Genomic DNA, 27,582 nt, shown 5'->3' with positions numbered 1-27,582 from the left:
GGTTCCATTCCCTATTTTCCAAGGAATCTCCATACTGTTTTCCATATTGGCTGTACCAATTGGCTACAGTCCTCCCTTAGCCTTCCAAACCACTGGGATTACAGACAGGCATGAGCCACCATGCCTGGCTTGTGATTCTTTTTTTATTTTTTTAAATTTTTTTATTTTTTAGTTGTAGATGGACACAATACCTTTATTTATTTATTTTTATATGGTGCTGAGGATTGAACCCAGGGCACCGCACATGCTAGACGAGCACTCTACTGCTGAGCTTATACAACCCCAGCCCGTCTTTTTATCTTCCTTTTTTATATGTAATGTTTCTTCTTCCCTCTGGCTTCTTTTAAAAATTTTTTCTCATTAGTTTCTAGCAATTTGACTCTGAAACACTTTGGTAAGATTTTTTGGTGGTTTTGTGGGGAGGGGTGTTTTTATCCTGCTTGGGGTCTGATGGCCCTATGGGTCATAGTTTTAATCAAATAAAAAATTTGTTGGCTAGTCAGTCTGCCTTTTTTTTTTTTAAAACAGTCTACCATTGAGTTACATCCACATACAGGAAGTATTGCATAGATGTTAGACTATTTCCGTACTTTCATAGTTTTCTGAGATTGTGGTCATTTTGTTGTTAAGTCTTTTTTCTCTTTGTGTTTCATTGTGGGTTGATTCCATTTATATGTGTTCAAGTTTACTCATCATTTTTTCTCCATACTGCTTTCCGTATTGGCTGCACCAATTTGCAATCCCACCAACAGTGGATCTTTTTCCCCACATCCTCGCTAACACTTATTGTTGTTTGTATTCATAATAGCTGCCATTCTGACTGGAGTTAGATGAAATCTTAGAGTAGTTTTGATTTGCATTTCTCTAATTGCTAGCTGTGATGAACATTTTTTTATGTATTTGTTGATTGATTGTATATCATCTTCTGAGAAGAATCTGTTCAGGTCCTTGGCCCATTTATTGATTGGGTTATTTGGGGGGTTTTTTTGGTGTTTAGCTTTTTGAGTTCCTTTCTTTTATTATTATTTATTTTTCAGTTGTAAGATGGACACAATATCTTTATTTTATTTATTTATTTTTTTAATGTGGTGCTGAGGATAGAACCCAGGGTGTCTTGGATGTGCTAGGTGAGCACTCTACCCCTGAGCCACAACCCCAACCCCTTTTTGAGTTCTTTATATACCCTAGAGATTAGTGCTCTAATGTGTGAGGAGTAAAAATTTGCTCCCAAGATGTAGGCTCTCTATTCACCTCACAGATAATTTCTTTTGCCTAGAAGAAACTTTTTTGTTTGAATCTATCCCATTTATTGATTCTTGGTTTTAATTCTTGTGATATAGGAGTCTTATTAAAGAAGTTGGGTCCTAATCCCACATGATGGAGATTAGGGCCTACTTTTTCTTCTATTAGACACAGGGTCTCTGATTCTATTCCTAAGTCTTTGATCCATTTTGGGTTGAGTTTTGTGCATGGTGAGAGATAGGGGTTTAATTTTATTTGGTTGCATATGGATTTCCAGTTTTACCAGCACCATTTGTTGAAGATGCTATCTTTTCTCCAATACATGTTTTGGGCACCTTTGTCTAATATAAGATAATTGTAATTTTGTGGTTAGTCTCTGTGTCCTCTATTCTGTACCATTGGTCTATGAGTCTAATTGGTGCCAATACCATGCTGTTTTTGTTACTATTACTCTGTAATATAGTTTAAGGACTGGTATAGTGATGCCACCTGCTTCACTCTTCCTGCTAAGGATTGCTTTAGCTATTTTGGGTCTCTTATTTTTCCAGATTGAATTTCATGATTGCTTTTTCTATTTCTATGAGGAATGCCACTGGGATTTTGATCAGAATTGCATTAAATCTGTGTAATGCTTTTGGTAGTATGGTTATTTTGATAATATTAATTCTGCCTAACCAAGAGCAAAGTAGATCTTTCCATCTTCTAAGGTCTTCTTTGATTTCTTTCTTAAGGCCCAGGCCAACATCATTCTAAATGGAGAAAAATTGAAGACATTCCCTCTAAAAACTGGAATAAGACAGGGATGCCCTCTTTTAGCACTTCTTTTTTTTTTTCTCTTTTTTTATTGTTGGTCGTTCAAAACATTACATAGTTCTTGATATATCATATTTCACAGTTTGATTCAAGTGGGTTATGAACTCCCATTTTTACCACGTATACAGATTGCTGAATCACATCAGTTACACTTCCATTGATTTACATATTGCCATTCTAGTGTCTGTTGTATTCTGTTGCCTTTCCTATCCTCTACTATCCCCCCTCCCCTCCCCTCCCCTCTTCTCTCTCTACCCCCTCTACTGTAAATCATTTCTTCCACTTGTATTATTCTTCCCTTACCCCTCACTTCCTCTTGTATGTAATTTTGTATAACCCTGAGGATCACCTTCCATTTCCATGCAATTTCCCTTCTCTCTCCCTTTCCCTCCCACCTCTCATCCCTGTTTAATGTTAATCTTCTTCTCATGCTCTTGGTCCCAACTCTGTCCTTAGTTATTCCCCTTATATCAAAGAAGACATTTGGCATTTGTTTTTTAGGGATTGGCTAGCTTCACTTAGCATAATCTGCTCTAATGCCCTCCATTTCCCTCCAAATTCTATGATTTTGTCATTTTTTTACCACTTCTATTTAACATAATTCTTGAAATAGTGGCCAGCACAATTAGATGAAAGAAAGGGATACACATAGGAAAAGAAGAACTCAAATTAGCACTATTTGCTGATGATATGATTCTATACCTAGAAGACCCAAAAAGTTCCACCAGAAAACTTCTAGAATTAATAAATCAATTCAGCAATGTGGCAGGATATAAAATCAACACCCATAAATCAAATTCATTTCTGTATGTCAGTGACAAATCCTCAGAAAGGAAAACTACCCCATTTACAATAGCCTCAAAAAAATAAAATAAAATACTTGGGAAACAACAAAAGAGGTAAAAGATGTATCTCCATTTCTACTGACTGTTGATCAGTAGATGATTTAATCTACTGGCTATGGGCCATTTTTTGCCTGCATTGTGATATGTTTTGTAATTCTTTATTTGAAGCTCAACCTTGTAAATATTATATTGCTGAGTTTTATTTTCTTTCTTTAAAATATGTTGGACTTTTTTTAACATCTATTTGCTTTTGAATTTATTTTATACTTTCAGATTTTGCTTTTCAGCTTTGCTGGGACAGATATATAGTCATCTTGTCTTTAAAGCTATTACCTATGACCTGTGACCCTTTGAGACCTCCACTATATACCCAGGTGATCACTGGGGAAAACTCCCTTCTCTTGGTTAGAGCTAATCATTTTCTCTATCTGCATGAGTTCTGAACATCTTTCAACCTACAGGGCCCCAGTTATTTTTGCCTGGCCCTGTAAAGTTTCAGGCAGCTCTATACATATACAACCTATTCTTCTTCAGCAACTCAGAAAAACTACCAGTTACCTTGTTATGAATTTTCTGCAGGATTTTTGGATTTTCCTGAGTACTCAGGGCCTCACACTTGCTAGGAATGTTTTCCAGCCTTTTCTTTTTTCATTCATTCATTCATTTTTGAGACAAGGTCTCACCACATTGGCCAGCCTTGACCTCTTGATGCCTCAGCTTCTCAAGCATCTGGGATTACAGGTGTGTGCCACCATGTCCAGCTTTTTTTTTTTTTTTCAATGAAGCTCTCTCCTTTCTGAACTTTATTTCATTGATCCAGCAAGGCTACACACAGTCCAGATATTTTCCTCCAAACAGAAGGCCAGTTTAGTGGAAAAGTAAGGGATCATTCTTGCCTGTCTGTTGTTCAGTCTCTGAACTATGCTTCAGGTATTTTGTCCAGCTTTCTAGTTGTTTTGGTGGGCGGTTGGGTCTGGTCCTTGTTTCATTGTGTCTAGAGCAGGAAGTCTCCAAGTAATTTATTTTCCCTAGGTAATCCCTGACATTAAATATCGTTTCAATGCTAATAACTTTATTTCTTCCCCTCTCTCTTACAGATCATTTATCTGTTCCATAAATCAAGCAGTTGTCTCTTAACTAATCTCCCTCAGTTCATGCCTGTCTGAAATCCATTGTCCAAATTACAAACCAGAATTGATTTTTAATATTATGAATCATTAATTCACTGACATGTTTAGACTTCAGAGGTTTTCCACTGCTCTTATAATTACATTCAAACTCTTTACCATCATCTACAGGTTTGATATGATATTTACTATCTCTTCCTCAACTCAGAACCTCTCACTCTCTTTTCCTTTTTTTCCTCTGATACATCAAATCCTTTCCCGAATTAGGGACTTTGTGCTGCCATTATCTTGGTCTGAAAGGAGCTTCTTTTTGTTCTCTTAATTTTGACTCATTATTGCCTTTTGAGTTTCATTTCTCAAATATATGTTTATCAATGGGACCTTGACTCCATTTCCATTCCAAGTAATTTCCATCCATTACTTATTTTATAGCAGCTATTTCTTTTTTTTAACTTTTTTTTAATATTTATTTTTTAGCTGTGGTTGGACACAATACCTTTATTTTATTTATTTATATGTGGTGCTGAGGATCGAACCCAGGGCCTCGCATGTGCTAGGCGAGTGTTCCACCACTGAGCCACAACTCCTATAGCAGCATTTCAAAGTGTAATTTCGTTTACTCATTTGTTTATTGTCTGTCCTTCAATAGAATGTGATGCTATTCAGGTTAAAAACCTTATTTATTATACATAACTATATAGATTTTTACACATATATTTACTACCCACCATGGCCTAGATATTTTTTTTTATTGGTTGTTCACAACATTACAAAGCTCTTGACATATCATATTTCATACATTAGATTGAAGTGGGTTATGAACTCCCAATTTTACCCCAAATGCAGATTGCAGAATCACGTCGGTTAAAAGTAAATACATCAAATATGTACATAGTTTAAAAAGTAAGAAGTCAAATCGCTTAGTTCATATTCTAGCAGAAGACTTATAGTTGTGTGATTTAAGTGCCTTAGTTTCGCATATGTAAGGTAGGCATAATAACAATCCCTTGCTCAGAGAATCATTGAAAGAATAAAATAAGTAAAGCACCTATATCATATAAGGGCTCAGTAAAGTTAGGTGTCATCATCATGGTCATCAGGTTATCATGTCCTAGATATAGGACATGCTATTTTAATACATGCAAGAAACTCTGATATAGTATTTATTAGCTTTTCAGCTTCACTTATTATATTGACTTTAAACTATATTCTTATAAATAATAATAATATACTATGCATTTCAAAAAGCTAGAAGAAAGCCTGGCGTGGTGGTACATGCCTGTAATCCCTACAACTCGGAGGCTAACGCAGGAGGATTGCAAGTTTGAGGCCAGCCTCAACCAACTTAGTGAAGCCCTAAGGCACATAGTGAGACTCTTCTCAAAATAAAAATAAAAAGGACTGGGTATGTAGCTCAGGGGTGAAAAAAAAAAAAAAAAAACCTGGATTCCATCCCCAGTCCCTCCCCACACCAAAAAAAAAAAAAAAAAAAAAAGCTAGAAGAAAGGATATTGAATGTTTTAACTTTAAAGAAATGATAAACACAGCTGGTTATGGTGGTGCACTCCTGTAATCCCAGCAACTAGGGAGGCTGCAGCAGCAGGATCACAAGTTGAGGCTAGCCATAGCAACTTAGTGAAACCATATCTCAAAAATGAAAAAGGCTTGGGATATAGCTCAGAGGTTTAGTGCCCCTATACCCATAACTCTCTCTTACAAAAAATGATAAATGTTTGAAGAGATTATGTTTAGCTTGATTTAAATACTACACCGTGTATACTTGTATTAAAATATTACATGGTACCTTATTAATATGTAAAATTTTATGTTTTTATGTATCAATTTAAAAATAAATTTTGGGGGGATAAGAATAGGAAAGACAGTGGAATGATTCAGACATAACTTTCCTATGTACATATATGAATATACCACAGTGAATCTCTACATCATGTACAACTAGAAGACTGGGATCCTAATTGGAATAAGATGTATTCCATGTTTGTATGAAGATGCCAAATTATGCTCTATTGTCATGTATAACTAAAAAGAACAAAAATTAATAAATATGTTAAAAATAAAACTGTGGTTACAAAAAAAACAAAAGTAAGAGTATATTCTTTTTTTTAAGAGAGAGTGAGAGAGGAGAGAGAGAGAGAGAGAGAGAGAATTTTTAATATTTGTTTTTTAGTTCTCGGCGGACACAACATCTTTGTTGGTATGTGGTGCTGAGGATCGAACCCGGGCCGCACGCATGCCAGGCGCGCGCGCTACCGCTTGAGCCACATCCCAAGCCCCAAGAGTATATTCTTAAATATCTTTGATTATTTGATATAGATGAAAAATTTCTAAAAGGCATTATTTTGAAAAATAATATTTGGGCTAAAAGGTTTTACCTCTAGAAATGTATTTATCTTGACATTTAAAGTGAGGATTGTTAATTAGTATACAAAAGATTTGTCTTAAATAAGATATATGTTGTTATGCCTTTCTGCCCTCAGTTTGCTTTTATAGGTAATATAAGAAGTTCTTTTTTTTTTAAATCTACCACACTTTATCTCTTTCAAGTGTTTCAGGGTATAAGTAAATAATTATCATTAATTCAACCAATATTTATCAAGTGCTGCTTTATGATAGGTGCTGAGTTTGCATTTGTGATAAGGTGTTCATTGCTATAAGAGAGAACAAAGAAGTAAAAACACTTTTAGTAATTACTGTAATGGAGAGATGAATCATGGGATGGGGAGAACACTAAAGAGGTAATTATTATTTCTACCTTAGAACAAAGAAAGGTAGGTTTCTCAAGCAGAAGCGTGCATGATGTAGGCATAGAGAACATTAAAGCAAAAGAAACTGGCATTAAACATGGAACAGCATAGTGTATTTGAGGTATCACAATAAGTACTTTGTTACTAAAGTGTGAAAGGAGTGGGATTCCAGTCATTCTTGTTCTTAAGGGGTAGTTTTCAAATTTGTGGGATCCTTTCCTGCTATTCAGAAGTCTTTTTGTCCCAGAATACAGCAACTCAATGTTTGGAAGAGAAAGGAGGAAATGTTTTGTTACTCAGGTCCTCCCTGCACTCTCGCCTCTACCCCATTCTATACCTCATAAGTGGCTCCTTAAACAAATCTATAGAATTCTAGGGTTATGGAAATGTGCTTTGGATCATGATACTAAGGCATTCTTTTAATGTACTTTAAATGGTTCTTTTTGCAGAAACCAAAATGTAATGATAGTAAACCAAATTATATGTCTAAGCACTGATAAAGATAGTAATTAGTGGTTTAAGTTAATCACTGTAAAACTGGCAATAAGAATAATGCTTTGATTGCCACCATCCATCAGAGGGTCTATATATAAATGATGGCCTGGAACAAAGACTGCTCTTCCTTTTACATTATTTATGCTCTGCCTCAAACAAAAACAATTAAAGATTATATCCAAATACATAAATTGTAAGAATGAACATACATTACAAATCAGGAAGCCACTAGCAACTATTATACATAGTTGTTAATGTTCAGTATAAGATTTATGTAGTAGTCAAAGTAAAAAGTGTTATAAACTCTGCCGTATTTCTCAAAGAAGAGAAAGTATAAGTCATTCATGAGGAAAGCTTTGATTGGATCTTCCCTGTATAAAAGATTTCTCTTTGGGGCTTTTATATAATTACTTGATACATGATAATTTCAGTACCATTTCTACTGTAAATACAATAGCATATTTCTTAAGGTAGTTGTAGTAATGACTTGATTAAATGAAAATCCCTGAAAGGAAGTTAGCAAAAGGTCAAAATAAAAATAAATTTAAAGTCATGGTTTTCCTCGTGATCTTGCTCACATAAAGACAGAATCTGTGTTGCCAAATGAATAAGCTGCTTTTTTGTTTTTAAATAATCACATTTTGCAATAAGCTTATTACTTTTAACAACGATTACTCAGTGTATGGCACTGCAAAGGCATGTATATTGCTGGTTGATAAAAGGTCTTTGTAACTTAGAATCAAATAAGGAAATGATAAGGTTGGTAGCTATAGTAGAAAATGACTATAATTTAACCTAGATGCTAGTCTGATAGGTGGCAAGCCACTTTTATTCAAGATTTACCAATCAGAACTACAGCTTCTTCAAGAAACAAAGCTTTCTTTCTGGTCCATTCAGCAGTGATTAATGACCAATTTGTTTTGAACCATAGAGTGAGTATTAATCTTAAACTCTAACATGGGCGTTGTCTGGCATGTTTGTTTCAGATGTTCTGCCCTATAAACTCAAGGGTGTCTCTTTTAATGTATCTGGAGCAGAGTTAGGAATATACATTGTTGCCACGCACTAGCACTGATGGTGATTCTGGATTTAGTGGTCCACCTCTGCACTGTGGAAACATTGTCATAGAGCGCAGTGGACCTAATTAGGGCCTGAAGTGTTTGAAGCGTGGTGTCTCCCTGCTTAGCTATTAAAAATACCAATAATGCTCCCAAGTAATGTCCAGTTTTGAGTGCCTTTCTGATGGATTGCCATGATGAACATCTTGTCAAATACATCCATAACTGTAAGCAAGTTAATTTTCTGTGTTGAGTTATTGGATAGCAGCCACTTAAATTGTGGAAAGGGGCTGCTAATGTGATTTTTACTTCACTGTCGGACAGCAACACAACTACCAAATTGTAATCATGTCCATTACTAGTTAGTGAAGACCATATTATCACAGTAATACAGAGTTTACTTAACTTTCTCTTGTTCCTGAAAGGGGTATATAATTCTAATTCACTAAAATTCCAGCAAAATACATGGACTTGAGATCAGAAAACAGCTTTTCACTATTTATAATTATTTTATCTCTTGGAAAATGATTGTCACCTACTTGGACTTTACAAAAGTACCTAATAAATATGTAACACTAATTATTAATGTAATAATAACCAACTTTATCAAGCATCTGTGGTATTCTGGCTATTGTTCTACCTTACTTTAAATACAATAATTTAATTCTTACAACTACCCTGTGAAATAAGTGCTGTTATCCAACTTTAAACATGAGAAAATAAGGATGATGAAAGATCACATCATACATAGGTCAGTATAGATTTTGAGGGACGTATTAATAACACAAAGTCAGTGTTAAATTGATCCAATCTCTTTACACAGAGACAAAGATGGTTAAACATCACTAAAAAATGTATTTTTTAACTGCTTATCACATATTTTGCCATAAAAATAACATTGGTCAGTGGTGAAATAGTTCTTGCCATTGCTGCTTTATGTGAAAAACTTGCCTGAGAAAGCTTGAAATTTGTTACAGAGGAAAGTGCTATAAAATTGGGGTGTAATGTTCAAAAAATTAATAAATATAATTTGAAGGATTAGAAGGGTTTGTCTTTTTTTTAATATGGAGTAAATTAATATACCTGTGGTATTAATTAGGGTTAACAGAACAGACTGGCAAAGTTTTTAGCCCATAAACCAGAACAGTCTTGGAAAAGTTTAGGTGTTTCTGTTTGTTCATTCAGTGAGCTCCATTTCCCGGGCTTGCTTGCTCTTCTCCTCCTCTTCCACTCCTCTCACCTATCAGTGTTATTCTAGGAGAGAACTATGGCTTGTGATATTTAGATAATGCTTTTAATCCTTTATGCAGACACAGCTTTCTCTGATCTCATGGGGACAGCTTCTCTAGGTTCACAATTCTCAGTCACGATATTTTTCTACACTGAAAATATCATAAGGCAATATCTAGATCTATTTTCCACCACCAATATATGTTCAGTGTCTAACACATGGTAATGCTGAATAAATTTTTGCTGAATAATCTGTGGATAGAATATAGTCATCAGTTAGAAACTTTTTTTTTTTTACACATTATTGCTTTATGCCTTACCAAATACAGCTTCAGGGAAACTGAAGGTTGGACCGATTTTACCTGCAGAAGGCAGGTGGTCCTAACCTGGGTGTACTTACCATAAAGCAGCATAAGGGAAGCAAGACACATACCCTTCAAGGCAGGCAGATCTAAGAATGAGTAGGAAGGGTGGGCACTTTTTTTAGCAGTGCCTTCTCTCATTTGCCTTGAGTCAGTTCATTCTCACTTTAGTGGAGGATAGTGAATAAGGAATAGAAAGAGAACAGATGTGTTATGCCAAAAACTTTTACCTTCTGGAAAGTGAAGTGGAAAACATCACTATGAAAACTTGAGAATTTTTGTTATAGTAAATGCAAAATGGGGAAAAACGATTAATGTACAATTCGTAAGTAGTACACGTGCCTTAAATGTTGATTCTTTTTTGTTGTAGTTGTAGTTGTAGATGCATGTCTTTATTTTGTTTGTTTATTTTTATGTGGTGCTAAGGATCAAACCCATGGCCTTACATGTGCTAGGCAAGTGCTCTGCCACTGAGCTACAGCCCCAGCCCAAATGTTGATTCTTTGGGTTTGCTCAACTATCTATCCTTAGACAATATCTTTAATTTTTGCCTTTGGTAAACATTAATACTTTTTAATTGTTTTACATTTATTTGTAGGTTGGGGTTTATGGGTTGAAGTAAGGAAATATTTGTAGAAGTTATTTTGAGAGAACGGTGTTACAGTTTAATTGCACTGAACAAAGTATTCAACAAATTTGCCCATTGTTTGATTCATGATATAACTACAACAGTATTAAGTCATAATATTATATGAAAACCTGTGTAGATGAAAAAGTGAGTTAACAGAATTCTTTTAAGTGGAATTTGATGTGAAATTCTATGAATAAGCTGGTATTTAATTCATTTGCTATCTTTGTGGTTTTCTATTTTTAAGAAAAATAAAACTAACCAACTAAAACTAAAGAAAACATACATTAAAAAAAAAGAGAGTTTAAAGATTTCCTAAAGCATTGCTTTCCTGTTGTGTTTTACAGTGGTACTAAATGCTAGCTTTACAAATTATCGTGGTACAGAGAATCTACAGGAAAAAATTATAAATGGAGATCTCAGGCAACATGTTAGGAATGAGCTAACATTTTCAAGAGGATTTCTTTCTGTGGATGTTAAAACTATGAAATATTATTGTTTAAACATGAAAAAAATTAGGAAAATCCAAATTATAGAACTGAAAGGAGGCTGGGTGTACCTCAGTAGTGAAGTTGTATTTTGCAGGGCTGGAGGGAAAGAGGCAAGAAGGGTCCTTACATAAAATTTTTGTGACTAAAGATGAAGATCGTACTTAAAGGGTATCAAGCTAGGGTTGTAGCTCAATGGTAAAGTGCTTGACTAGCACGGGTGACGCCCTGGGTTCGATTAAATAAAATAAAGGTTAAATTCTAAAAAAATAAAAAAATAAATAAAAATAAGAAAATAAAGTTTTTATCATACTTTTATGTAGACATAAAGGGTTTTTCCTGCTGATAGCTCTTGGATTAGTGGCTTAATATAAGCCTGTTTAAGAGATAGGTTGTCAAATTACATGACCACTTAAATTTTGTTCTGACTGTATTATTTTATGATAGGTTATGAAGATTATTTTAATTAGTAAAAGGAAATTACTTTACTAGGGCTAGCTCAGATTTTTCTCAGTTTATCATATCCTTTCATATAATCCCCTCAAATTTAGGTATACAACGCATATATGCTATTTATTTCTGTTGATTAGTAATTAGCTAAGGAAATTGTTACTGGGTGCCTATTTTGCATGCCTCTGGCTCATAATATAAATAGTTAAAACCATAAAGTAATAAACAAGTCAAGTGTAAATTCTGCTGGCAGTAGAAAATCAGCAAAAGAAATACCTTCAGTACTATTATTAAATGCTTTAAAAAGCAGTATATCATCTTTACCATCTTTGCCAATTTGTAGTTCAAAACCATTTTTCCCTTGAGTGCTATAATATGTAAATTATGTTCAAATAATGGAAATCTATCCTTCATCATTCTCAAAACAGATTGTACTAATAAAATTGGCCAAGTATATAAGTTTTCATTAATATGCTAAACATTGTGTTTTCTTCAAAGTCTTCCATCTGGTGTAGAGTTCTTATCAGGGCCTTAGTAGTCAAGTTTCAAACCTCATGAATTCCTTTAGTGTTAACCCAGTCCAGAGACTTAAGTATGTGGTTATTTGTTTCATATCCCTGTCTATTTGTCACATTCTCATTGTTGAAAGGTTGGTGAACAGAGGCTATGCCTGTTATCCCTGGTCTTATCCATCACAAATTTAAATTTTCAACACCTCAACTGTGAACTGTGTTTTTCTCAACATAGTTGGCTGAGTGCCTTCTCTCTGCTGTTATAAGTGACTCTCAACACTGACATCAAAGTGCTTGTTCTTCCAGCCTTCCATTTGAGTGGGCAGGCTCTATTCAGAGCCCATGTCCAGGCAAGTGTTACTAGGATTCTCTTGACACTGATTTGAGGCCCCAGGTTTAACCAATGTTAGCTAGCCAGCAACTCCTATGATTAAGTGATACAGTTATGTGTAATTGTGCGTATCCACTCCTAAGAGAATTTGCTCCAGAATTTGAGCAAGACAGTATGAGGACTGATGACCATAGGAAGGTGAGAAGACCACCTAGAAATACCATGAAAGAGGGACAGCATAAGCCATGAGTGATAAGGAGAGAATGGGCAATTTCTAGAACTCCCTGACTCCTGATAGATTTCTACTTCCAGTTCACTTATATAACTAAACACCTCTTCCTACCCTTTAAAGGTGATTTAAGTGAATTTGTATTAGAATTCAATCATAACTTGTTTTCTCTGTGAAAAAATACTGAGCTGAATTTCAAGAGAACTAGGTTCTAACCTTGGGCAAGTTACCATTGGATCCTTTAGTTCTAAATATATGATTATATATAAAATTACTATTAGTTTTAATTTTCTTTCTCAACTTTAATTCTTTTACTGTAAATAAGTAATCTGTCAACTTCTTTTAGATGCTGAGGACATGTTCACTGCCAGATCTCTCAAAGCTGTTCAGAACCCTAATGGATGTTCCCACTGTAGGAGATGTTCATCAAGACAATCTTGAGATAGACGAAATTGAAGATGAGCACGTTAAAGAAGGGCCTTCTGATTCTGAAGACATGTAAGCATAATGCCACTAATAAATACTAGCACTAATTTCTGAATTGATGATTTTTTAAAACTTCAGAGAGGTTAACTAGACAGTTTATTTTTAATGTATTAAAGTCCTTTTAACATTTCTTTTTTATTTTTTAATTTTTTTTTTTTTGGTTGTAGGTAAACACAATATCTTTGTTTTATTTATTTATTTTGTGTGGTGCTGAGGATCGAACCCAGTGCCTCATGCATGCGAGGCAAGCACTCAACCACTAAGCTACAACCTCAGCCCCTAGACAGTTTTTTAAATGACCTATAGCTGATGTTTTATTACTTGTAACTTTTTACAACTTATTTAAAATGTAATCATGAAATTTTGAGAATGTATATCTGCCTCTAAATAATATAGTAACTTTATAAGAAAGTGGTTTCAATTTTGTTCATTGTTTTCTTCATCATTGAGTATCCAGCATACTACCTTGGATATAGTAAGTGCTTAATATTTGGTTAAATGAATAAATGTTAACAGGATAATGACTGTTTAATAGTGATACAAGGATTGCAATGGGAAATTTTGAAGTAATTAATACACTGCACTTCTCCTCCCAGGAAAATTACCAGAAAGCTGCACATGTATCTTTTATCATGTTTGATTTTAGGGCCATGTCAATGGGGAATTGGCAGGGGAGGAATGTACCTGCACAGATATGTAGAGGTTATTTGGGGTGGGATGTAGTCTGCATGTGATTTGATTGCCTTCACAAAATTATTTTCTTTGTGATCGATGGGGAATTTAGATTTCAAGAAGGAATTTAACAGATAACACTTCGGAGAGTTATAGAGAGTGGTGACTCCTTCGATAAAAATCCTCCTATACTTTCTTCAATATCAATCCCTCAGACAAATCTTGTAAACTTTGGGGGGAAATAAAACCAGAATATCCTGGAATAAAGTGTTTGAAAACATATAGTATATTCAAATTACTCCAAGAATAAATTATTAAATATTAGAATTATATGATTTATTTTGATTTTTTTAAACTTAAGTTTTAGCTTCTCACCTCTGCCTTTAAATGGAAAGACCCTAGAATATTTACCTGATTAAAAGCATTTTATCAGTGTTATAATTTTTCCTGCTATTATATATGAGCCAGGATCATTGCATGTGACACATTTTATTTTGTTTTTTGTTTTTCTTAAGCCTGTTCTTTGCTTTTTCTTTTTTGATACCAGGGATTGAACCCAGGGGTGCTTAACCACTAAGACATTCTTTCTATATTTTATTTTGAGACAGGTTCTCACTAAATTGCTGAGGCTGGCTTTGAACTTACAATCTTCCTACCTAAGCCTCTCAAACTGATGGGATTGCAGTTGTGCACCACAGTGTCAGGCCTGTCCTTTGCTTTTTAAACTTCTAATAAAACTTGAATTTTAAAAGAGTAAAGTTTTTGTAGTTTTTTTTTCAATTTTCATAGAGTACTACATATTTTTATTAGACCTCCAGTTTGTAAGGAAAGTTACCTTTTTATCTTTGATTGTTCTATTTGATCATGGTCATTAAGCACTTTGATTTTGTGTTTTTAGTAACTGTTGGTGAACACAACATCCAGCACCTTTATGATTAACAAAGTGCTGAATAACAGGGTTTTTTCCTCCCAAAAAATTTAATAAAATCATCAGTTTTTATCTGAGTGAACTATAGCATATTTATGGTTTGTGTTTTTTTTACCAGCTGATGACAGAATTGGTTTTAAAATATAAGAAGCCTTCTGTATTGTGATGGTGCATACCTGTAATCCCAGAGACTCAGGAGGCTGAGACAAGAGGATCTCGAGTCCAAGACCAGTCAGAGCAATTTAGCAAAACCCTGTATCTGAAATAAAAAATTAAAAAGACTGGTGGTATAGCCTTGAAAAAATGCCCTGGGTTTAATCTCCATTACCACAGATATGTAAGTAGGTAGAGAGGTGCCTTCAGTATTAGTTGAAAAATCCAAAAACCGTAATTTTTAATGTTATTTATAATGTATCCTTATAGGAGAATTTCACTTGATATTTGTCTTTGGAAATTTTTTTGGTTCCCACTTTACTTAATTTTTTTTTATAATAAGGAAGTAAACTAAGCTAAATTCACGACCAAATTTTAAAGTATCTTAAACAGAATTTTGAGCTCTCATTTTATAAAATTGTAATCTCCTCATACTTTTCTAGTAGTGGCAGCCTTGGCAGCCTCACTTACTTGACTCCCAGCTGCATTGGGCACCAACTCCTCTAGGCTAGCCAGTAGAAGATGTTATGGACAGGTCAGTGTTTCGTCATCGTAGCAATAGGATATAGCAGGTGTACATGGTAAGCAGCGCTTGTAATTAACTATTAAATTAAATGATGCTAGTGGCATGATCTAAAAGATTAGGCACTCCTTCTGCTTCTGATTAGAATTTTGCTTTTCTATAGCTTCTACAAAGTCACTTGCCTGAATGTGTAAGTACAAAATAAATATACTTATACATAAGAAAAGACTATTTTCTTTTTTTATTAATGTAAGTTGTATTCAAAATCTTGTGTAAAATACTGTTTATATTTTAATTCTTCAGTAAACATTGGTTTGAGTCTAAACTTTTAGAAGGTTATTGTCAACCCTTATGTCTTGCTTAGCATTATTTTTCTAGTAAATAAAATCCTCAACTTGAGTCCATAATCTCTCTGAAATATCTTCATACATCTGAAAACCTCAATTAACTCTCCTAACATACAGTGTTTCCATGTATGTCACTTTAGGAAAAAGAAGTCATAAGAGACAAAAAGCTTTTAACTATGCTTCTTGAGTATTGTAGAAGTGCTCAGAGACTTAGATTTCAATCCTGTTTGTCACTTATCATGTGGCCTTGAGCAAGCCATTTAAATTCTTAGATTGCAGTTTCCATGTCTCTAACATGAGTTTTGGTGTAGATAAAATTTAAATAATAGGATAAAACTGCTTAAGAGGCTAAAATACTACATAAATATAAGGTACTATATGTATACATTAGTCTATCCCAGCATTTATAATTCCATGAAAATAGAATTAATACTCTAATGCCTTGAAAACAGGACTCTCCAGTGAAGATTGTGATAAGTTTGTATGTTCTAATTACACAGGAAAGTCTACTTATTATGTATTTTAGAAATGTTTTCAAGAAAACACACATAATAATGTTTCTGGTAAACATTTTATTCAGTGATTATTCTGTTAACCTAAATATATAATTCCTTATGTATTTCCATTTCTAAAAGTTCAAATGCCCAGTAGGCATTTACGTGGGAAGCTTTTCATATAGTTTTACAACTATTATACAGCCACACAAAGATTTTGATGAACTTTCAAAATTACATTTTAAATTTTTGAGTATTAAATATTTATTTTTGAAAGCAGGTGAATAACATCATTAGTCTGTCCTCTTAAAATATCAAAACATTGCTCCAAATTTAAGCAATTAATAATATTGAGTTATGTGATTTTTTTTGGCAAATCAGTATCATTTTAAACAAATTGTCTTCTGGCTTATATTTTCCAGAATATGTGGAATGTGCTATATTTACCAATTGTATTCATTCTTTGATTAAAAACTATACAGGAATTTAAAATTTCTTTTTATCTATGATTAATACTTTTAAGTAGAAGGGGGCACATACATATTGAGTTGAACTAACACGTAAAAATAAAGTTTTAATGATGTTTAATTTGATTTTTTTTTAAATTTCAGTGTGTTTGAAGAAACTGACACAGATTTACAAGAACTTCAGGCCTCCATGGAGCAGTTACTGAGGGAACAACCTGGTGAAGAATACAGTGAGGAGGAAGAGTCCATCTTAAAAAACAGTGACGTGGAGCAAACTGCAAATGGGACAGATCTAGCTGATGATGAAAATCCCAGCAGTGAAAGTGCACTGAATGAGGAATGGCACTCAGGTGCGTGACCATGGCAGACCAAACTTATCAAGATGGGCCTTTTCTTTTTCAGTGTAAATAAACACTTCAAGTAGAGTGAATTTTTCTTTATGAAACATTTTCATTTTTAAATAAAACTGATCATGTTGTGTGTCTGCCCTTATTTCATTATTTTTCTTTAAACCCTACTGTGCATCCACAGTTATTCCATTTCTTTCCCATTAATTTATGGCAGTGATTTTTTTGACACGTTTTATTCAGTTATTTGTTTGGTATTTCTTATTTTTCAATAGTAAAGATAATAACTTAGTTTTCTTAGCCCTCTTTTTGATTCTTTTCTTTTTGAAATTATTCTTTTTTCATAGCATTACACCTAAGATGCATGGAAAGTTTGTATATTTTACCTCCTATATTTATTTGGGAAGAATTAATGTGAAAAAAAATGTTTTTAAATAATTTTTTCTCAAATATCTCTAGCATGTATGTGACAAAAATATCAGGTACTTACAACTTTCTAGAAACTTTCCTAAAATGTTATGATGTGTGTCATAGGTCATCTGTCTTTTGCATGTGTGGCCCATGTTTACATCAACTTTTAAAATATAGAAATTAGGATTGGTTGCTTCAGTGAAAAATATAGAGGTGTGCTTTTTCCATTTTTCACTAAATTAAATTACATTTCTAGGAATTTTTTCTAGCCCAAATTCACTATAAAAGAAAAAGTATTACAAAAGAAAGTTCTATTTTAAAAAAAGATTAATTCTATAAAAAAAATTTCTCAAAGTAACATTCTCATTGAGACAGATTTATATATACTTTGATTATCTATATAATTGAGAAATACTATAGTGGCAGTTGTTTGTGTTGAAAATAGAAGTAATGTAACTCAGTGACATTATTCACTTGTCATAGAATTTTATTTGATTGAGATAAGAATTATTAAGTATTTTTTAATCATAATGTATCTTTTTATTTATGCTTTTTAGATAACAGTGATGGTGAGACTGCCAGTGAATGTGAATATGATAGTGTCTTTAACCATTTAGAGGAACTGAGACTTCACCTGGAGCAAGAAATGGGTTTTGAGAAGTTCTTCGAGGTTTATGAGAAAATAAAGGTAAGCACAATGTCATTTAAAATATTTACTTTGGGGCTGGGGTTGTAGCTCAGTTGGTAGAGCATTTACCTTGCATGTGTGAGGCACTGGGTTCAATCCTCAGCACCACATAAAAACAAATAAATAAAAGTATTGTATCTGTCTACAACTAAAAAATAATTTTTAAAAAATTTACTTTTGACATGTGCTCTGTTGGATTACTAGAGAAATATTGATTATCTTTTTCGTTTAATATTTTTTTAGTTTTCAATAGACCTTTATTTATTTATTTTTTAAATTTACACGTGGTGCTAAGAATTGAACCCAGTGCCTCACAACATGCCAAGCAAGTACACTACTGCTGAGCCACAGCCACAGCCCTGATTATCTTTATTGGCCACTAGATTTATCATAAACATATAATAAATGGAGCCTCTGATTATAAAAAGTTATTCAAACTTTAATTAATATTTGGAAATTTGGTATAGGTTATTCATGAAGATGAAGATGAAAATATTGAAATTTGTTCAACAATAGTTCAGAATATTTTGGGAAATGAACATCAGCATCTTTATGCCAAGATTCTTCATTTAGTCATGGCAGATGGAGCCTATCAAGAAGGTAAGATTTTCTCACGTCTTTATATTTTTAAAAAATGTGAGGGCTGGGAATATAGCTCAGTATAAAGCATATGCTCAGCATGCATCAGGACACTGGGTTTGATCCCCAGCACAAAAAAAAAAACCAAAAAGAATGCAGGTGTTATGGGGCTGTAGTTATATCTCAGTGGAAGAGTGCTTACCTAGCATGTGTGAGGCTCTGGGTTCTATTCCAGCACCACACACATATATATAAATAAAATAGAGATCCATCAACAACTAAAAAATATTTCAAAAAAAGAAAAACATGCAGATGTTTAAATGAGATGAAAAATGTAAATTGATAAAATTATGTCACAAACATTTGATGAAGTCTGTATTAGAATTATATCTATTATTTTTAAGTAGTTATAAAATTAACACTGTCATGTACTTTTCTTTTTTAATTTTTATTTTTAGTTATAGTTAGACACACAAACTTTTATTTTATTTATTTATTTTTATGTGGTGCTGAGGATTGAACTCCATGCCTCGTGTGTGTTAGGCAAGCACTCTACCGCTGAGCCACAACCCCAGCCCCTGTCATATACTTTTATTGTCTTAGATTCTTTAAGTCAGTATCTTTTTATTTAATGTATAAGTAACATTTGTATGAGATTTTTTTAATGCTTCCTAATTGGGCAGTTCAAGAAATTAGAAAAATTCTTACCAAAGAGATAATATTAAACTTTTATACACATAAAGAAATAGGTAAAAATTTGAACAAGAATTCATTTCTAGAATGTCACAAAAAATTAATTCTATTTCTTTAAAGGTTTAATTTCTAGACCAAATTAGAGGATTTTAAATGTTGATGCTTAGTTTTAGCAATCAAATTTTCATAAAATTTATTTTCCACCTATTACAAAAAAAGTTTCAGATTACACTTAAAAACATATAGGTACAAGATAAAATTAAATTTTAAAAGTATTTGAGTAAGTCAGCATATTGAGGAAATGAATATAGCAATATATGAAACCAGAAATGAAAAATAATACAACATTTATTTTCAAAAGATCTCTACATTTTTCTGAAAATAGGACACAAGTTTGGTGTAGATCTTTCTGACAAAGCAGGAAACTTACTTGAATGAGTCCAGGCATATTCATTGGGATATGCATATTCATTGCTCAGAGGGCAGCTATTTTTGGTATTGACCAGAGAAAAAAAAATTCCATGATTCTTAAAAAGGGAAACTGTCATATGATGTTCTTCAAACTAGAGTAACACATGGCTGCCTTTAAGGAGAAAAGAATTTTCCAGGCACAGGAATCCAAAGGTCCATACACCACAGTGTGTACTCAACTGTTAGCCTTTGAAAATGTCTGTCAGTAGAATTGTAAAACAGGCGTTTTATTTTTCCAAAATTAAAAAATTATTTTATCATCAAAATAATAATCTAAAATTTAAAGATTATTGGGAACTTACAGATTCCTGATTTTACTGAGGTCTTGGACTCATATTTAAATGAAAAATATTCTCAGTAATTTGTATAATATTTGGATTTCATAAGATTTCTCATAGTATGTTCATGGTATAATTTAATGCCATGAGGCCAAAGAATGATGTCATTGAAGTAAATCTGCATTGAGTATCAAACCAGTTCTATTCATATATAGTCTGTCCATCCTTCAGACGGTTCATCATAAGTATTATTTTAATAGAGCTTTTCACAGTAATCAACAACCATGTGCTTGGCTTCATTTCAGCCTGCAAGTATTTCAGCCTGCAAGAGCTTTTATTTTGCTTTCCCCCCTCAAGTGGAGAGCTATAACACTTAACTGAGCCATGAGGTAAAATTGACACTCTCTTTTGATAGCTGAGTGTCTGCAAAAGGATGCTTGCCTTCATAGGCCATCTGCCCTGCAGAGGCCAAGAATCAGACTAGGCTAATATATTCTTCAAGAAGCAATATCAGGGACTGGGGTTGTGACTCAGTGGTAGAGTACTTGCCTAGCATGTGTGAAGCACTGTTCAGTCCCCAATGCCACATATAAATAAATAAATAAATATTCATTGACAACTAAAAATATATATATATATATAAATAAATAAAAAAGAAACAATATCAGACCACAAGACAGGGATCCTAACTAGAATAAGGTGTACTCCATGCTTGTATAAATATGTCAGAATATACTCTACTAGCATGTATAACTAAAAAGAACAAATTTTAAAAACCAATGGTTTAAAGTAAAGATAAAAGAAGCAGCAGCAATATCACATCTTTTGTAGCACACAAATGCAAAGGAAACCAGGACCCCAGTGTTTTGTATCTTAGAATCTGGTGGCAATTTCTCTAGCCTGGAGATGGGGGAAGTAAAATTACAAAAACCAAATGGCTACCTTTAAACACAAACACAGCCTAGCAACCTTTTAAAATAATAATCCATAAAATGTTATAACTTACTAATGTAGCCAGGCACTAAGTAAATTAGTATAAAATCTATAATGCATTATCTGAATAAGTTACCTTGTTCTTTTCCATGGTTAAATATTAGAAAGTTAAATGTTATACTGACTACATATCTATTTTAGATATCTATTTTGGAGCTTTTCTTATTGGAAATGTTAAGACCCCATATCCAGCTGCTGGGATTAGACATGCACCACCAATTCTGGTGCAAGCTTATAGATTCTTAAAAGGATACACATACCTTTGCTCCACATCCATTTTGGATAGAACCACTATGCTGTGTTTATGTAATGAAATTCTATACAGCGGTTAAAATGAATAAGTCCAGTTTCCAACTATCAATATGAATATACACATTAACACAATGAGTTGAATAAGTAACATGTGATACCATTTATGTAATGTTTTAAAAACAATTTTATTTACTCGTGCATGAGAGTGAAAAGCCATGGGAAGGAAGAATATACAGTAATATCAGGAGAAGAGGTGAAGGCAATAAGGTTAAAAAATGGTCCTCTCTGTTTCTTCTTAATAGCCTAAACTAGGAGAGTCAAAGTTAACTTTTATTAATTCTGGGTATCAGGTACATGTGTGTTCATTAATTTTCTGATTATTCTAAACATTTATACTTATAAAAATAGTAAATTATAGTACAGAGTGATAAGAATAACATTCTAAAAATTTTAAATGTATGTAAGTTGTATAAAGCAATGATCCAGCCATTGAAAGAAATATAATGATAACAGGATAGGTCTTCCTGAGGGAGAAGATATCAAAATTGGATTTTCAAAGAAGAATGTAAATTTTACCTGAATCAGTATGAGTACTAATACATACAGGGATGTAAAATGTTGTAGTAGGGGATCTATAAACAGTTCAGTGTTACTAAAGCATAAATTATGAGGGCAGTTGGGGAAGGTAGAAACTGAAAGTTGATAAGGCTAGAATGATAAAAAGCTTCTCAGCCCTCCTTAAGAAGTATGTATTCATTCTATCCTGAGGCAATAGGGAGCTAGTGAAGGGTTTTAAGCTGCACAGTGATTTGACATGACACTTGGACTTCAGTGAATGATCACTTTTCCAGAATGTGGAAGATAATGTTTGTTTTGAAAGATTACATTAAGAAACCTGTTTAATTCATTCAACCTTATATTTTATAGAATAAAGAAAAATTGGGGATAACCAAGCATATGAGTATGAATGGTCATTATGCCATACTATGCAGACATCAAAATTGATGTGGAATATACCATAATTTATTCTCCCCCCCGCCCCCGTACTAGATCCAGCACTTTACCACTGAGCTATATCCCCAGCCCTTTTTTTTTTTTTTTTTCCAAGACAGGGTCTCACTAAGTCGCCAAGGCTGGCCTTAAACTTTCTATCCTCCTGCCTCAGCTTCCTGAGTAGCTAGGGTTATAGTCATGTGCCACTGTGCATGGCTCATGGCTTATTCTTTCACAACATTTTATTCAAATTTTTATCATGTAGAAAATTTAAAAGAACTTTATAATGATCATCTGTATGCTCACTGAGTAGATTCTGCCATTAACACTTTATAATCTTTAGCATCTTTCTAGCACTCATTTACCTATCTTTCCACTCATTATGTATTTTAAGATGAAAAAACTCATGTCTCAAAACTGCATTTTGGTTGTGATTTTTAAAAAGATATTTGTGTAAAGCAATACCTAGGAAAGCAGTCTTGGAAGATTTATGTATAATTCTTAACATTGATTCTCTTTTCTCTGATGATTTTTGCTTCCTACTTTGTTCTCCAATACATTGTTTCAATATTTTACAATTAGTATGTGCAATTACAATAAAAACTACATTTAAAATGCATTAAGGGCTGGAGATGTGACACAGAACTTGCCTATGTGTACAAGGCCCTGAGTTCAATCCCCAGTACTGCAAAAATAAAAAATAACAACCTCCTTCATTAAATTTCTTCCTTTAGTGTGAAAAAGAATGGATGTGGGGATTTGTTGTTATTGTTTTACTGAGCAGACACAGCTTGATTTTAAATGAAGTGGATTAATTGTTTTTCTTTTTTCTACAGATAATGATGAATAATCCTCAGGACATTCTTTAATCTTCATGTGTATGAAAGCATTTGAATTTGACTCATCAGAATAACAAGCTTCAGTGGGAAATACAAAGATTATTTATAAGAAATACCATATCTAAGATGGGCATGCTTTTTGCATGAAAAGGATGGAGAAACATGCAATTTTTCAGTTAAGATTTTAACACTATATCTTTTGTTTTTTGAATTCTGTAGTTGAAGTCTATAGAATATATACTTGATTAAATCATCCAACCAAAGGACTGACCTAGAACTGGAGTTGGTGGTTTTGAAAATTACCATGCAATAAGGAATTTTGATTTTCAGAAAATTTCCTATGAAAAATTACCTATGTCACTAAAGACCTACCTGAGGTTTTTTGTTTAAGTATTTTAGCATGACCTTTCTTTTGGTCTAATGCTTGTTCATCCTGACCAGCAATTCTTCATTAAGTAACCTTGTCAAGGGCTCTATTTAAATTTTGAAGTGGTATTTTTAACCTGAAGTTGATATTCTTAAGCCATTTATCAACCATTGTGTCTCCTGAACTAGCTCAGTGGAAATAGTCCTAGAAATCATTGAAAGACTTGATTATGAAAAAAGTAAAATTATATTTCCTGATATTTAAAAATTTGATTAATTTCTTTTGTTTCTCTTTAAGGACTAGCACCAAGAATATTATATCTAAAAACAAGGTTGCAAATTTTTAAAATTGACCTAGCATATATCGTAAAGTTGCCCTTTGGTTTTTACCTTCTTCCATGCATATGCTTCAATAGGAATATGAGATGAAAAAGGAGAAAGGAATCTTTTTTTTTTTTTTTTGACATTGTGACAGTTTTGATAACTAGTATGGGGAACTTTTTGCCTCTTATTTCCATCACGAGAGGAGTTAGGTCATTAAGATTAAGGTCACATAGCTTCAAGTATAATATGCCAAGTATTACATCATTGTATTAGTGATGGATACAGTCCAGATGTTTTTAGTAATAAAAGAAGAATTTTTGAACCACTGAGTACAAATCAGCCTGATTGGCATAATCTATAATTCAAAACATAAAATCTTATCTTGCAGTACTATCATATTATGTCAGATTTATTATGTATATTATTTCTAACATCCAAAAATAAACAGTTGATTTTATATGTTTATTTTATATTACTATTAAATTTTTATTATCTACCTGAAGTATACTGTTGATTGTCTTTTATCAGTACTAGTCTCTTTTTTTAGAGAGAGAGAGAGAGAGAGAGAAAGAATTTTAATATTTATTTTTTAGTTTTTCAGCAGACAAAACATCTTTGTACGTGGTGCTGAGGATTGAACCCAGGCCACACACATGCCAGGCGAGCGCACTACCGCTTGAGCCACATCCCCAGCCCAGTACTATTCTCAATAAGATGCTTTTACACAAAGCTGAGAATAATTGCTTGGTTTTGTACCCAATTAGTCCCCACCACACACCCTTTTTTTAAATGCAAGAATATTTTAGGGCTGGGTCTGAAGCTCAGTGGCAGAGCACTTGCCTTGCACATGCAAGGCCCTGAGTTCAAACCCTAGCACCACATAAAAATAAACAAATAAAGGCATTCTGTACAACTATGAAAATTTTTTTTAAAAAATAATATTTTAATTCTTCACTTTAATTCTCTATAATCCTGAAAGGTAGAAATGGTTGGGGTTGGGATTATTTGTTAATTCATAAACTATTCCAACTACTAGAAAAGCAAATAATGGTATAACAATAGAAAAGGCTATTGTAACCATATTTCAAAAGATGTCATAATTACATGAATAGGGATGATAAATAGGATTTGTTTCATCTGTAGTCAGTTGGTAGTGAAAGACTGGAGTGTTATTATGGAAAGTTTGTGTCAGCGGGCTAGACTATTATTGTTGAGGAAAGTCTATTATAGGTATTGTTGGTAAACTATGGAAGCATCTAGATTCATAGAATATTAGAGCTAATAAGGGGTTATTAGGATAATTTAGTATTATCTCCATTAACAGGTAAGGACATTGAGTAATAACATGAAATTAAGATACATTAAGGGCCAGGGATAGGCCAATTTTCCTGATATGCTATTAGTTGCCCATTCTCTCCTTTTAAAATTTTTTATTCTTTTTTAATTATACATGACATTAGAATGTATTTTGACATATTATACATATATGGATTATAAATTCTCTTTCTTCTTGTTGTACATGATGTAGAATTATATTGGTTGTATATTCATATATAAACACTGGAAAGTTATGTCCAATTCATTCTACTTGCTCTCCTATTCCCATCCCCACTCCTTTCCCTTCATTCCCTTTTGTCTAATCCAATGAACTTCTGTTCTTCCCCTCTCCCACTTATTGTGTGTTAGCATGCACATTTCAGAGAGAATATTTGGCTTTGATTTGGGGGGATTGGCTTATTTTTCTTTATGGCTGAGTAATATTCCATTGTGTATGTATGACACATTTTCTTTATCCATTCATCTGTTGAAGATCACCTAGGTTGGTTCTATAGCTTTGCTATTGAGTTGTACATTCACTTAAAATTTATCTTCTCTAGTTATGTGGGGTAGCATATGCCTGTAATCCCAGGGACTCTGGAGGCTGATGCAGGAGGATCACAAGTTCAAGGCCAGCCTCAGCAACTTAGCAAGACCCCCCAAAAAAATAAAAATAAAGGGCTGGTATTGTAGCTAAGTGGTAGAGTGCCCTAGGTTAAATCTGTAACACTTTAGACAAATAAATAAGGAAACAAGCTCCTCTAAAGAATGATAAGGAAAAGTACACTTGGCATTAATGCCTTAAGAATTTTAAAATATCACACTTCCCTGCTGAGAATATTTTTAAGTGGTAAAGTTAGGTTTTTTTCCCCCATAAATTAACACATATTCTAACCCTCATCACCTTATTGATAATGGATCTTTCAAGATTGTGTGTTTGTTATAAACCTGGAAAACAGAAAGTAAAAAGATAATATATTGCTAGGCCAAAGCTTTGAAGAAAGCCACAAGCCAGAGAGATAAGTGGAATAATGGAGAAAATAAATCCACTGGAAAGAGTGTATATCACCTTATACTTTGGTCTGTCAGACTCAAGAGGCAAAGCAAGTAGAAGGCAATGCCTAGGGCCTTCATATTCTGTCAGGAAACTCTTCTATTAAGGATATCTCCTTACAATACAGAAGAACTAAGACTAAAACCAGGCCCCATCCAGACCATCACTTGACACCACTACCATGGAAACAAACTTCCAACATAGGAACCTTTGGAGACTTTGAAACCAATCCAAAATTTAACAAAAATGTTTTAAGAGTGAAAAAAAATTGAATTTTGACTAACCACTAACCATGATGAAGCAAAAGTAAGCAGATTTACCTGGAACATTTGGCAACTATAACACCAGCAAACAGCATGCAACAGTCAACAAAGGTCAGTGCCACAGAAGAAGGGGAAAATGAAATGGGCACCATGATTTCTCAGGTTTTCTGCAGAGAAACAGCATGGGGTAGTGTCAATGGAGATGGAGCATAAAAATCCAGGGATTTCCCAAAATAGGGATACAAAAGTTAGAGTTTAAATCAGCCAGAATTCAGAGGTAGAGTACATTTCCCAAGACAGGCCATATTTTGAACCTAAAAAAATATACCAAGAAATTTTAAATAATTCAAGTCATGCAAAGTATGTTTTCTGACCACAGTGAAGTTTAAAAATCCCAAATGTTTGAAAATCAAATGTATTTCTAAAGGATTTGTGGCTCAGATGAATAATCATACCAAAATTAGAAAATATTTTGAATTGAATGAAAATTAAAATATGACACTTAAGTTTGTGGGATGCACCTAAAGCAGAGATTAGTGAAATTTCTCACATTAAACACTTAATTACAGGGCTGAGGTTGTGGCTCAGTGGTAGAGCACTCGCCTGGCTTGCACGAGGCACTGGGTTCGATCCTCAGAACCACGTAAATGTAAAATAAAGATATTGTGTCCTCCTAAAACTAAAAAATAAATATTTTTTAAAAACAATACTATAAAAATTTCCAAAAACTTAAGCTTCTATCTTAAAATGTGGAAGAAAACTCATCCAAAATAGATTTTTAAAAAAAGGGGGGGGATGATGTTTTCAAGTCACAAGAACCAATAAAATGTAAATTAGACAAGCCAAGACCTAGTTCTTTAAGATCATCAATAAAACTGATAAATTTCCAACATGACTAAAAAATACTCAAGACAGACTGGGTGCTGTGGTGCACACACACCTATAATCCCAGCTACATGGGAGACTGAGGCAGGAGGATCACAAGTTCAAGAACAATGTAGCAAGTTAGCAAGACCCTACCTCAAAATAAGATTTTAATAGGACTAGGTAGTAGAGTGCTTGCCTAGCA

General features: G+C 33.4%; 1 protein-coding gene across 14 annotated transcripts in view; it reads left to right on the top strand.

Moving 5' to 3' along the window:
• The window catches only part of Nek1 (NIMA related kinase 1), a 158,141-nt gene extending 133,760 nt beyond the window's left edge, over positions 1-24,381 (top strand). For all 14 annotated transcript variants that reach the window (XM_078030976.1, XM_078030974.1, XM_078030972.1 and 11 more), the window contains 5 exons: positions 12,922-13,073; positions 16,790-16,995; positions 17,961-18,091; positions 18,559-18,691; positions 23,187-24,381. In XM_078030976.1, coding sequence (XP_077887102.1) covers positions 12,922-13,073; positions 16,790-16,995; positions 17,961-18,091; positions 18,559-18,691; positions 23,187-23,200 — 636 coding nt within the window. In that variant the 3' untranslated portion in view covers positions 23,201-24,381. The remainder of the gene's footprint in view (positions 1-12,921; positions 13,074-16,789; positions 16,996-17,960; positions 18,092-18,558; positions 18,692-23,186) is intronic.
• Positions 24,382-27,582: the final 3,201 nt, after the last annotated feature.

Source organism: Ictidomys tridecemlineatus, chromosome 14, assembly GCF_052094955.1.
Source record: "Ictidomys tridecemlineatus isolate mIctTri1 chromosome 14, mIctTri1.hap1, whole genome shotgun sequence".
Taxonomy (NCBI): Eukaryota; Metazoa; Chordata; class Mammalia; order Rodentia; family Sciuridae; genus Ictidomys; species Ictidomys tridecemlineatus.
This window is presented reverse-complemented; position numbering and strand designations above follow the sequence as displayed.